Below are 13633 nucleotides of genomic sequence, written 5' to 3'. Positions count from 1 at the left end.
TATTTATTGCAATGGTATATGAATCAGGGCCTCGTGGGGCCCCTATACCTCCTGGGCCCCCCTGCAGCTGCATGGTCTGCTTCCTCTGTAGTTACACCCCTGATTACATCTACATTAGAATAGGGTAGATCTTCTCAGCCAGTTATAATTATGCACAGTTATCTACAGTTAAGGCCAGGTGGGTCGCTTACAATAATAAGCAACTTTGGTACTTCAGTTGTGATCTGCAAAGCACCCCTTTTTTCTACTAGCTTAGATAATGGACAGAAGCAGGGTGATGTTTTTTCAGCATCTTCAAGTGATGAAGACCCTGGAGATCTGATCACTTTTCCAGCCCCCAAAAAGGATACATACTAATCCATAGATTCAAACTTTCATAAAATAGAAACCTGCTATATCTGTATGAATGCACAATCAATGGCTTTTTTAAAAAAATTCTCTAATTTTAATATGCAAATTATGCTTCATATTTGAGGTTTTAAATTAGGGTTCAGAATTTTTTTGGGGGATATGGTACCTGCCATGATCTTTAATTTGCATAAGCATTTTTATCAGTTCTGGAGGTTAAATACATGACACATATCATATATATATGTGTAATAGTTTCTACACACAAATACACACTTGCCTTTTTGTGTTCCTTAATTTATAAATAATCAAATATAGTAAATACAGCCATTGAACATATTATGAAGATGCATATGCAATCACTGCCACAATTACTGCAAACCATAGCAAAATGATTAGCAAAAGATAACAAGATGGGATTTGCAGTGACTGCAAAACAGACTGTACAGAACAGCACGGATAGGGAGGCTGCTGCTGTGTACTGTATCCTCACTGTCTGTTCCCATACAGAACAGATTCTTAACCTTTGGGTTGCCATGCTGTTTAGGGTAGTCTTCTTGATGCAGGATTTTAATAACTGCTGAACGCTGGTTAAATGCATTTAAAGCATTTTTTCTTTTGGTGTAATGTGCCTCTAAATGCGTAGCAATTATACAATCCAGAATGTGGAGTCATATAAGAATAGAGAGAAATACTAATATGCCTGATTTAATAAACTTAAGAGGAAGATAAATTTGTAATTAACTTGTTTTTGTATGATGTAGACAGTGTTATTCTAGGATAATCTTTAAATTGTTTGAAATAATTTGTTGACAATAGATAATTGTAATTGTAACTTGGTTGCTAGGGTCACTGGAAGACAAATATGTGGTATAAATAGTAGGACAATATTAATTGCAATGCTAATCTAGCCAGTGGTGTAACTAGATGTTACTGGGCCCCACAGCAAATTCAATTTAGGGCCCCAAAACATTGATAACTTGATATGGTTCTACCAATATTGGTAATATTGAAATAGTTTGTTAATTAGGGCCCCAAAACATTGATAACTTGATATGGTTCTACCAATATTGGTAATATTGAAATAGTTTGTTAATTAGGGCCTTACTGGGCCCCTCTGCGGCTACAGGGAGGCCCAGAACGTACCATGAGGCCCTAAATATTGAGCAATTACAATATGTATTGGTAAAAAAATAGACAATCTCTGCTTATGTTGGAAACCCTAACATGAATTTGCTGTGGGGCCCAGTAACATTTACTAACACCACTGCCTTAAACCGCTGTTTGGCTGCCATTTTCATTAGTGAAAAGAAGTAACCGGATCCGCACACACGAAATTTTTTAGCAGTCGGGAAATATCCCCTTTTATTGTGCCACAACAAGATCAACATTTTGGGGGGTTAACCCACCCTTCATCAGTCCACAATAAAAGGGGATATTCCCCGACTGCTAAAAAGTTGCGTGTGTGCGGATCAGGTTACTTCTTTTCACTGTTGCTAACGGACCTTGCCTGGTCTAGGGAAGTCCAGCACCACCATAAGCAGGGAGAGTGAACTACAGGTGTGCGGAGGTTACAATATATGCCATTTTCATTAGCCCTTATAATCATATAACATTTTTTTTTACCATAATCTTGATTTTTAACATGGTAATTGACAAAACATTTGGTTGTCTGACAGAATGTTACATATTGTACTTTCAGCATTATACCATAACATATGTGCTATTATTATAACACTGAATTGTCTTTGCAAGTAGATTATTAACCAGGATCTGTATAATAAACCACATATGTACAATAATAACAGAAGACCACATTGTTGCTTTGGGGGGTATAACAATACACATGCTAATAAAGGATATATCTATTACCCATAGTAAAATTATTCTGTGGTGTTACTTGGCAATTCCCAATATTTTCTCAACCAACCTTTCCACCGCATGTTTTATTTATTTGGATTGCCCAAATACAATGGCGTAACTAGATGTTACTGGGCCCCATAGCAATTTCAATTTAGGGCCGAAAATATTGATAAGTTGACCTATTCTACCAGGATTTATTAAAATTGCTCATTAATTAGGGCCTCACTACACTCCTGGGCCCCCTGCTTCCTCTATAGTTACGCCCCTGCCCAAATATTTTGGTAGAAGTTATCCATATTTGCTTGAGAATTGATCCTTTCTTTCATTTCTTGCATTTGTGGGTGTGACGGAGGTTTCCATTTCCTTGCAATTGTATATCTAGCTATTGTTTATCATAAAGCATTTTAAACTTTAGGTCCAAGGCAAAATAGAAAGCATTTAAAAAGTACAAATAAATAAGAATACTGTATATAAATGCTCTCCATTCACTTGTATATGATTTTAAGGGACATATATATATATATATATATATATATATATATATATATATATATATATATATATATATATATAGATATATGAGAGCATGGAAACAGTGAAAAGCAAACTCTGTTTTCTCTGTATGATAACCTAGCCCCTAAAATTCTATGCAGTTAATAGCGCACTATAAGATTTCCATCTGGGGCACTGTGGTGAACTCTGTTTTCACTCCTCAATACAAATAACTCAAAAATTGTATCTTAGAGGACAGAGAGAGAGTTAAATGGGTGGTTCATCTTTAAGGTAACCTTTAGTATGTTATAGAACGGCCAATTCTAAGCAACTTTTCAATTGTTTTTCATTATTTATTTTTTATAGTTTTATAGTTATTGCCTTTTTCGTCTGACTCTTTTCAGCTTTCAATTGGGCGTCGCTGACTCCCTTATATACTTTTTATCACTGATTCTTCTATTCAGGACCTCTCCTATTCATATTCCAATCTCTTATTCAAATCAATGCATGGTTGCTAGGGTAATTTGGACCCTAGTTACCAGATTGGTTAAGATGCAAATTGCAGAGCTGCTGAATAAAACCCCAAATAACTCAAAAACCTTCAATAATAAAAAATGAAAACAAATTGCAAATTGTCTTAGAATATCAGTCTTTACATCATACTAAAAGTTATCTCAAAGGTGAACCACCCCTTTAAGGTAAAATCATTTCTTGATAAAAAAATAAAAGCAAAAACAAAATGCACATAGAATTGCTTGGACAGAACAAAACCTTTATTAGCAGTGAAAGGTTACATTGGTGATTATGTATCTACTGTACATTCATTTTCTAATCTACAATGAATAAATACATTAATATATACATGCACCATAATGGTAGTGTTATGATCTAACTTTTTAAATAATTTGTTCTTCGTTGACAATGAGATGAATGAAAACTCCTACAGCAAAGAATACTTCATTTTACAAAAGCCTATTGTCAGCAGTGAGAACCTAACACTGAAAATCAACACTTCTTTTAACCTCAGTGTCCCACACATTATGTCCTGTAGAATTAAAATAAATTAAAACTGAACTTTTTCAGACTCTTATCACTAGTGCAGCATGTTATGAAAAATTAGTGCAGCCTAATTCCAGTTTTTTATACAACTGAACTACACATATTGAAGTTACAGCATCTGGCAAAAGAGCACAAAATAGCTTCATTGTATTGATTCTACAAACCATGTACAAACCATTGTTTTTTATGAGGTGTAGGCAATTTTATGAGCAGAGTGGACCAGAGCCACTTGCATAGTCGCACCTTAAGCAGAACAGTCTGTACACTGTGGGAACATATGGGTTATATCAGGTTAGCATTACGTCATTATACTGTAATGACAGTGAGCTAGAATTTATCTGATGCATTATCTAATGCAGTTGCTTCAATTGGCTAGATTTGCAGAGAAATAAAAGCATGCAATGATCAGCAGTGCTGAGGATAAGGCACAGATGGTAAAAGGAGAGGCAAGTTAACAGCACAGGGTTCAGGAGCCGATGGGCAAGTGGCATTGTGCAGCACTAGGGAACAAGAGGCACAATGGGTTATTATGGCAGCTAGGGCTCTATTGCAGAGGTGGGGAATGTGATGTATTTCTATTAAAGCCAAAGTGATGTGAAAAGAGGAGACCGGCAGTGAGAATGCATGCAGTATAACTGACCTGCCATCTGCTGTGCTCTGCCTGCAGCTTGACCATCCACATCCTCCATACTGCAGCTGTACCACAGCCAGGCACAAACCCAAGCAAGGGGAGATGCAGGCTGTGCCAGGCAATAGGATGCACCGCAGGAATATCACAGTTCTAGGGAGAACATAAGAGGCGGGGAGACTGGGAATAGCAGAGATTGGAGCAGGAGGTAGCAGCAAGAACAAATGGATACAGAGGATGATTAACTAGTACATGTCTGAGCAAAGGGATCTTAGTGAGAGATATGCTGGGCAAAAGCTCATAGCAATCAGTGAGAATAAGGGGCGGGGCTGGGAGTGCTGGAGGAGGGGAGTGCAGGCATTGCTGGGGGGCACAGTTGGTGATCCCTACTCACCCACAGCTATTAGCCCAGAATAGCGGAGGGTGGGTTTTACTAGCAAGGGGTGTGAAAATTAAGGGAGGTTTTGAGTCTTAAATACTGCTGCACTGCCTGACTGTATCAGAACTAATGTCTCTCTCTTCTATCTTGTGTTGCCGGCACTGCAGAACAATAGAATCAGTGTAAGCCTAGTCTCTGGCACCAACATAGCAGCCTTCAACAAAAAGACAAGCCATATTTAATATACTGTATGAAGCTTTAGGGAATGAGCACACATGTGCAGATATTGAAAGAAATCCACTTTTTTTTACCCGGAGTACATCACTGAACATTTGCTCCAAATTCTGACAATGGAGCTGAGGGTTAAGGGATTACCCCACTCCTAACCGATCGTTGCATTTGCATAGACTATATTGTGCGTAGACAAAGGTCACCAAATTTTTTAAGTGAAATCTGAAGACCTCATGGAGGTGTGCCACATACAGTTTAAATTATTTAGGCTAGACCTACCTGTAATATAATGCAACATAGTAACTTAAAAAAGACATGTCCATCAAGTTCAACCTATTATATCTATATAAAACCTGCCTAACTGCTAGTTGTTCCAAGGTTAAAAAAAACCATCAAAGCCTCTCTAATTTTCCTCAGAGGGGGGGGGGGAATCCATCCGACTCTAAGATGGCAATAGAACCAGTCCCTGGATCAGCTTGGTAGGGTACTAAGACTATTTTCAATATCCCTGCATTTTATCACTTGATAAAAAGCTATCCAACCCCTTCTTAAAGCTATCTAATGTTTCTGCCAGTACAACATATTCAGGGAGAAAATACCACAACTTCACAGCCCTCACTATAAAAACACCCTTCCGAATATTAAGATGGAACCTCCTTTCTTCTAATCGGAATGGGTGCCCTTGTGTATAAGATATTGGGTACTGCAAACTAGTTATACACCAGGCCTGATTTGGTTAAAATATGTTTCATTTATGCACCTTTGACTTGGAAGTTCACACATTTGTTTACAGAAATTTGCTAGACATACCATAATTATTACATGGTGTTGGATCTGCTCTATTTTGGGGTGCCAGGCTAATGACTTGAGACAGACTGATCTTTAAATAAGTGGTATTTATTTACAAAGGAGCTAAAAGGTATAACATAAAAAGGGAACTAACTAAGATGGAGGGAGGTAGAAAGGGATAGGGAAAGATGCAATGGAAGGGAGCGGAAAGTGACTAACTAACAAGGTATTTACAATGCTCTTTATATACACATAAGTAAGACCATTCAAACAAACATACTACCCTGTTCCCAAAACAGCCACACCCAAAAGACAGTCCCAGCCAATCAGGTCGATGTTAGCTGTTCTTGAAGTTGGTTCATCTCTTCTTAGATAGACAAGGGACTGAAATCAAGTTAGGATGCACTGTGAAAGAAATCCCATAATCCAATGCTCCAGATATCCCTTTGTTGATCCAGCAGAGTGTCATTCCCTTGGGAACTCTTGCTATCCTTGCACCCACACCAGTGTGTCCAGTTATTTGCATCTCTTTGATATGGACATTACTGTAGCTGCAAGGATTGTTTTATGGCAGGATGACTGTTGTCCAGGCTTGCACCTTCACAGTTGCCATTGATGGAAAGGCAGATATCTGTTAACCCATTGCGTGTATGGGCTTATTGTTGAATATCCAAAATTCAGTACTACACATGGTCCTCTTACATATTTATACATAGTTATCATATCCCCCCCCCCCTTTATCACCTCTTGTCCAGTGTAAATAACTCGAACCTGGCCAGTTTGTCTTCATAACTGAAACTTTGCATACCCTTTACAAACTTTATTGCCCTTCTTTGGACTCTCTCTAAAAATCTCTAATAATATCCCATTTGAGCACCAGAATTACACAGCATATTCTAGATGGTAATTTAGCAGTACTTTGTAAAGGGGACAAATGGCCCACTCCTCCCTTGAATCTATGCCCCTTTTAATAAAGCTCAAAACCTTGTTTGCCCTTGCAGCTGCTGACTTGCTTTGTGTGCTACAACCAAGTATATTATTTACAAGGTCATTATCTATTATGGTTTTTCCTAAAAAAAATGTCCCATTAAGGGTATAAGTGGCTTGTATATGTTTATATCCCAGGTGCATGACCTTATATTTATTGATATTGAATCTGCCACTTAGATGCCCAGAGTGCCAGTTTTCAAGATACTGCAGCAAAAATGCCACATAATAGATGGAATCAATTGGGCTGCATAGTTTTGTGCATCTGAAAACACTAATACATTACTTACAATGCCATCTGAGTCATTAATGAACAAGTTAAAGTGGACCCAATACAGAACCCTGTGGGACCCGACTAAAAACCCTACTCAAAGTAGAGAATTTAACATTAACAACCACCCTCTGCACATAATGTTTTAGCCAGTTTCCAATTCACATACAGACAACATTGCTAAGATCAAAATACCTTAGTTTAAAAAGCAGTCATTTGTAGGACAATGTATCTAATGCAACCCAACTGTCCAACATCTTACTAACCTTATTACAAAAAGGAATCAAATTTGTCTGACATGACCTATCCTTCACAAAGCCATGCTTATTACTGTTCATAATAAATCCACCAGGACATCATTTTGAATGTGATCCCTTAAAACAAACTTTACCAATTGATTATTTTCTGTTGATAAGTATATTCTTATTAGGAAAGACGTGTCAAGCATATTTATTTAGTAGCTCGTAGAGATAATTCCAAGGATACTGTGTGTGTGTGCATTTCAGTGTTCTTATAATGAAAACAATCTCATGTGCCTGCTCAAAACCATAATCAGTTAAAACAACATGAAACCATGGGTCCCCCTTTTCTGCTGTAGGCATCATCCCACAGTAGCTTTAACACCACAGATATCAATGTGGTCCTCTGAAAGCAAGACTTTTGTGACAAAAGTGGTGATTGCTGATATGGGCCCATTTTGCAACCCAGAAAACATATAAGAAAAAACAAAGTGAAATTACATTTCTCAACAGATACTGGTTATGGTTGAGAGGATGTCTGTAATTAATGTTTCATTTAGTAGAAAAGGGGCCATTGCATCTCACAGCTACAGCAATAACATCCAGTAATAGCCATTTCTTCCAACAATATTCAATAACTTATACAGGTTTCCTGCTCTGTGAGTCGCCTACCCAATACTTAGATCCTCAAAGAATGTTATATGGGTATGAAGTGTATTCAATATAGGCATTGTTATATTGCCTGTCACTTGGCATGCCTTGTGTATACTGATGGATTAAGTTTTCACTGTCTACTACCTAACTACTAACTTGTGTGTCTGACCAGTTGCGTGTCTGATGGAAGTTGGGGGGGGATTGGACACACCTATGTCCCTCCTCCAGCCTGCCCCTGATGAACACTGAACAAACACTATATTCTAAGGAGACTACTGGAAAAGCTGTGTATGAAGCACGTGTAAGAGTGGGCTTCGTCTCTGCTCAAAAATACGTGTCTCAAAAGTGTACAGAGTACATGCATTTAAATTGAGGCTAGTAATGTGTTCCCTTTCTCTCACACACAAAGGGTAATTTAATTGCCGCACCACAGTTTGTAAAGTGCAATTTAGACATAATTCACCATGTTTTCTTACCCACAGTCCAGCATTTTCCCCATGATTGTGGTCACAAGGGAGACATACACCTGACACAATTGTGTCCCATACTTCAAAATTGATGCAGTTGCTTTTACACTTCAACCTCAATACCAGAGGCGATTGAAGTACAATTCTTGTGGTGTCATTTCCAGCACATGCCACAGAGATTGACACAGGTTTCTGTTGGAACCCTGGAGGCTACCACTTGGTTTCACCAGGGTTAGCCGGTATCAATATGTACAACTGTGCAAAATTCAGAACAAGAGGGCAGGGGGAAAGCAGCAACACAACCAAAACTATATGGAAGCGAATCTTCCATGCAAAAGGCCTTTAGACTGTTTCAACAGCTTATCTGCCTGTGTATGGGAACCACCTGACCAATACCTGCCCAAAAATCGGCAAGATGTCAATTGGGCGGGTTTGATTTCGGCATTGCATCGCTTGTATACCTGATGTTGTAATCCGATTGTTTATTTTATAGTGTATGGTCATCTGAACCCCTACAGTCCATATGCTCATATACTATAATTTCCAATTTTTGGCCAGATATCAGGCAGGCAGGCTCATCTAAGGGCCCCACACACATGCAGAGAAGCTGGAAAAAAACCAAAGTCCATAAATTCAGCCCCGAAAAATGAACTGCAGTACATTCACTATATTGTTTGCTTTCTAGCAATGAAAACAATAGGGCTCAGTATTTACAACCTTAAATTGCAAGTGGCCTTTAGTTTGCTCCTGTCCAACAGCATGATCTGTTACTTTTACTTTTCTGAATATATGTAAGTTGAAACATAATCTGTGGAACAAACAGAGAAGCAGGGACAATACTTTACATCAATTAAAGGAAGAAATGCATATGGGAGACGTAGCCAAAATCCACATGCAAGCAGCAGGCTTAATCCCAAAACGTTTTGCTTTCTGGAATAAATGTGATATTTTGGATATTGTATTGTTACCTTTTACATGCTTGTTATACTGTTATATATGTTGTGATCATCTTGTAAAGTTGCTGCTATTTGTTGTTTTATCATTAGATGGCAGCATGCTGTCTTCCATGCCTTCTCCTCGCACAATCTATCTGTATTGTGTAATGTACCATATTTATCTTTATAAATGACCTCAATACTTTGAAATATAAAATTAAAATGATATTAGATGTGTTTGTGGAATTCTGTGACCATAATAAATTCATAGGGGGTAACTTGAGCTAACCTTTCCCCATGCTTACATGGGTTTCTTCTGAGAAGTCTGGTTTCCTTCCACATTTCAAAAACAAACAGGAAGGTAAATTGTCTCCTGCTAAAATTAACCATAGTCTGTAAATGTGATAGGGACCTGATTAAAATTGATTCAGATATACTTCATTTATTTATTCATACATTTTGTGAATGTAACTGCTTCTTTTAAAGGGGACCTGTCACCTAAAAACATTATTCCAAATCCTATTTTATCATGGAAGTCAAGAAAACAAACTATAATCAGACTGTATAAATTATTTAAATCTTGTTTCCATCAGTCTGGAAACTCATAATTATAGCAAGCAGGCAGGAGCCATTTTGTGGACACCATTATTAAGGCAAGCCTTGCATAATATTAGAATCTTGTGTGTGCACCAGAATGAGTGACCTGATGTCCATCCCCATGTACTGGCTGCCCAATTGAATGGTGAAGAGAACTGGGGGAATGTGAGGAGAGCAGTGACATCTAGTAAGGCATAGAGGAGGGGCAGGCAATTACTTTCACTTTCCATTCTGTATTTCCTACATGTTGCTGCACTTCCCACATCCCCCCTCACTGTTCACAGTCTATAATTGTGTAACTAATGCAAAGGCATGGACATCACAAATTCTGGTGCATAAACAAGATTTTGTCCAGAAAATGGCTGCTGCCTGCTTGCTGTGGTGGTAAATTCCAAGGCTGACTGCAACCAAGATTTAAATGATTTATATAGTGTAAGAAAAGTTTATATTGCTTAACAAGCACAATAAATAATAATTTGGAATTATTTCTTAGGATGACAGGTCCCCTTTAAAAAACGTTTACCATTGCTTTGTGGTTTGGTAGTTTGTAGTAGACAAGCAGGGCGGGTTAGGGTCAGGTGTGGGTCAGGAAAACCCTGACCCGCACATCACTACCACAGACATCAATGACTTTACAGCTACTTCAAATACTTTCATCCCTCAGATAATACTCACACAAACTCAGCTACAGCATTCACACATTGCAGAGGTGGTACTCATTGCCTTGATGAAGCTATCCCCAGCACTAGACGAACCTCACAGGAATTCTGAGCCACACCACTTCGGTCCCTATACTGGCACACTGACAGTGCTGCTCTACTAGCTACCCTGATCCAGCCTCTCATTCCTAGAGCAAGCTATTACAAAATTTTGCCTACTCCTAGTACTGGGGCAACAAAAACCATGAATTTTGGAAAAGCTAATTTTAGTGCCTTGAGGGCTGCCCTACAGAGCATTGATTGGGGCATTAGGTTTTCAGCTAAAAACACAGAACAGAAATGGTTGTCCTTTAAAATGATATTACATCATTACTGTTCTCAATTTATTCCCTTAAGGACTAAACGTAGAAGCTCTAAGAATCATCCTGTGTGGCTTAATACAGAAGTAAAGAAGTTAATGGGAAAGAAGAGAAAGGCATTTAAAAACTACAAATCTGTAGGGACTGAAGCTGCATTTAATGAATATAAACACTTTAATAAATGTTGTAAATCAGCAATCCGGAAGGCTAAGAAAAGAAATGAAGAGTTAATTGTGGTGGAGGTGAAAACTAACCCTAAAAAGTTTTTTAAATATATTAATAGTAAAAAGATGCAGGTTGAGAGTGTTGCTCCATTAAATAATGGTACCAGTATGGTTGTAACAGATACAGATAAGGCAAATGTGCTAAATCAGTTCTTTTCTTCAGTGTATACAATAGAGGAGTCTGGGTTCACAGGCTCACTTAATAACTGCACGAATGGTTCAGCTCAATCTAGTCAGTGGCTGACTCAGGATATGATTCAAAAAGCTTTAATACAAATTAATGTAAACAAGGCTCCAGGGCCTGATGGCATACACCCCCGGGTTCTAAGAGAGCTTAGTTCAGTTTTAGACCAGCCCTTATTTCTGATTTTCTCAGATTCACTGTCATCTGGTATGGTGCCTATGGATTGGAGAAAAGCTGATGTTATTCCAATATTTAAAAAGGGATTACGATCTCAGTCTGGCAATTATAGGCCAGTAAGATTGACATCTGTGGTAGGCAAATTATTTGAAGGCTTGTAAAGGGATCACATTCAAAATTTTGTCCTAATGAATGGCATTATGAGCAACAATCAGCATGGCTTTATGAAGGATAGGTCATGTCAGACGAATTTGATTGCTTTTTATGATGTGGTAAGTAAGATTCTGGACAGTGGGGGGGCAGTATATGTGATCTATTTGGATTTTGCCAAAGCGTTTGATACTGTGCCCCACAAACGACTGCTTTCTAAACTAAGGTCCGTTGGGCTTAATGAAGGCGTTTGCACGTGAATAGGAAACTGGCTACAGGATCGGGTACAGAGGGTGGTTGTTAATGGGACATTCTCTACTTGGAGTAAGGTTCTTAGTGGGGTCCCCCAGGGCTCAGTATTGGGTCCACTTTAATTTAACTTGTTCATTAATGACTTAGGGGAGGGTGTTGTAAATAATGTATCAGTGTTTGCAGATGACACAAAATTATCCAGCCCAATTAATTCCATCCAGGATGTGGCATCCTTGCAACATGATCTTGACAAACTGGCAATCTGGGCAGCTAAGTGGCAAATGAGATTCAATGTTGATAAATGTAAAGTCATGCACCTGGGATGTAAAAATATCCAAGCCACTTATACCCTTAATGGGACTGCACTAGGCAAATCCATTATGGAAAAGGACCTTGAAGTCCTTGTAGATGATAAACTTGGCTGTAGCAAGCAATGCCAGTCGGCAGCATCAAGGGCAAATAAGGTCTTGAGCTGTATTAAAAGGGGCATAGAGTCAAGGGAGGAGGGGGTCATTCTTCCACTGTATAGAGCACTTGTAAGGCCCCATCTAGAATATGCCGTACAGTTTTGGTCTCCATCACTCAAACAGGACATTATTGTATTAGAGGGGGTACAGAGAAGGGCAACTAAGCTGGTAAAAGGTATTGAAAATCTTAGCTATGAGGAAAGACTGGCCAAATTGTGGATGTTCACGCTGGAGAAGAGGCGCTTAAGGGGTGATATGATGACTATGTATAAATATATAAGGGGATCATATAATAATCTCTCTAATGCTTTATTTACCAGTAGGTCTTTCCAGCTGACACGAGGTCACCCATTCCGATTAGAAGAAAAGAGGTTCCGCCTAAATATTCGGAAGGGGTTTTTTACAGTAAGAGCTGTGAAGATGTGGAATTCTCTCCCTGAATCAGTTGTACAGGCTGATACATTTGATTGCTTTAAGAAGGGGTTGGATAGCGTTTTAGCAAGTAAGGGAATACAGGGTTATGGGAAATAGCTCATAGTCCAAGTTTATCCAGGGACTAGTCCGATTGCCATTTTGGAGTCAGGAAGGAATTTTTCCCCCTCTAAGGCAAATTGGAGAGGCTTCAGATGGGTTTTTTTTTGCCTTCCTCTGGATCAACTGGCAGATAGGTAGTTAAAAAAAAAAAAGGTTGAACTCGATGGACATGTGTCTTTTTTCAACCTTACTTACTATGTTACTATGTTACTATGTTACTATGTAGTGGAACCTACGTCTATTTTAGGCCCTCCACTACCTCCTCCAGCAAGTAGGAACCAAAGGAGCACATGTGGGTCTCCCTTTTTATAACTAGGGAACTTCACAGCCCTCTGAATTGCCAGGAAAATACTTTATAAACACAGTCAATTCAGGGGAGGCAGGTATATGGCATTGGCCCAGCCACACGCCAGCAATGAATCCAATTTATGGAAAAATAGCTGATACCTGTTTTTACTGCAAACGGGGGATCCCCGTTTGCAGTAAAAACAGGTATCGGCTATTTTTTCATAAACAGGAAAATACTTTAACCCAGGAATGGGAAACATCTCCCCCTCCAACTGAAAATCAGGACCAGCTCTTAACTGCCCATAACCTTCCCAAGGGAACTACCTAGAATAAAGGTTGGCAAAACTTTTACCCCCCCTAACATAAATCATACCTCCGCCTTTATAAACTAAAAATGTAA

General features: G+C 38.7%; 2 protein-coding genes across 10 annotated transcripts in view; one reads left to right on the top strand and one right to left on the bottom strand.

Annotated features, from left to right (window-relative positions):
• Positions 1–4798, bottom strand: part of LOC108711245 (coiled-coil domain-containing protein 136-like) — a 29587-nt gene extending 24789 nt beyond the window's left edge. For 2 of the 6 annotated variants that reach the window (XM_041586597.1, XM_041586598.1), the window contains exon 1: positions 4403–4798. In XM_041586597.1, the coding sequence (XP_041442531.1) occupies positions 4403–4451 (49 nt within the window). In that variant the 5' untranslated portion in view covers positions 4452–4798. The remainder of the gene's footprint in view (positions 1–4402) is intronic. The other 4 variants (XM_041586599.1, XM_041586601.1, XM_041586600.1 and 1 more) reach the window with 4 other exon arrangements.
• tspan33.L (tetraspanin 33 L homeolog) overlaps positions 1–13633 on the top strand; it is an 85080-nt gene that overhangs the window by 47315 nt on the left and 24132 nt on the right. The gene's annotated exons all lie outside the window — the stretch shown is intronic.

The sequence above is a fragment of the Xenopus laevis genome, chromosome 3L (assembly GCF_017654675.1).
Source record: "Xenopus laevis strain J_2021 chromosome 3L, Xenopus_laevis_v10.1, whole genome shotgun sequence".
In the NCBI taxonomy this organism is placed as follows: domain Eukaryota; kingdom Metazoa; phylum Chordata; class Amphibia; order Anura; family Pipidae; genus Xenopus; species Xenopus laevis.
The sequence above is the reverse complement of the archived record's forward strand: the minus strand, read 5'-3'. Positions and strand labels throughout refer to the sequence as shown.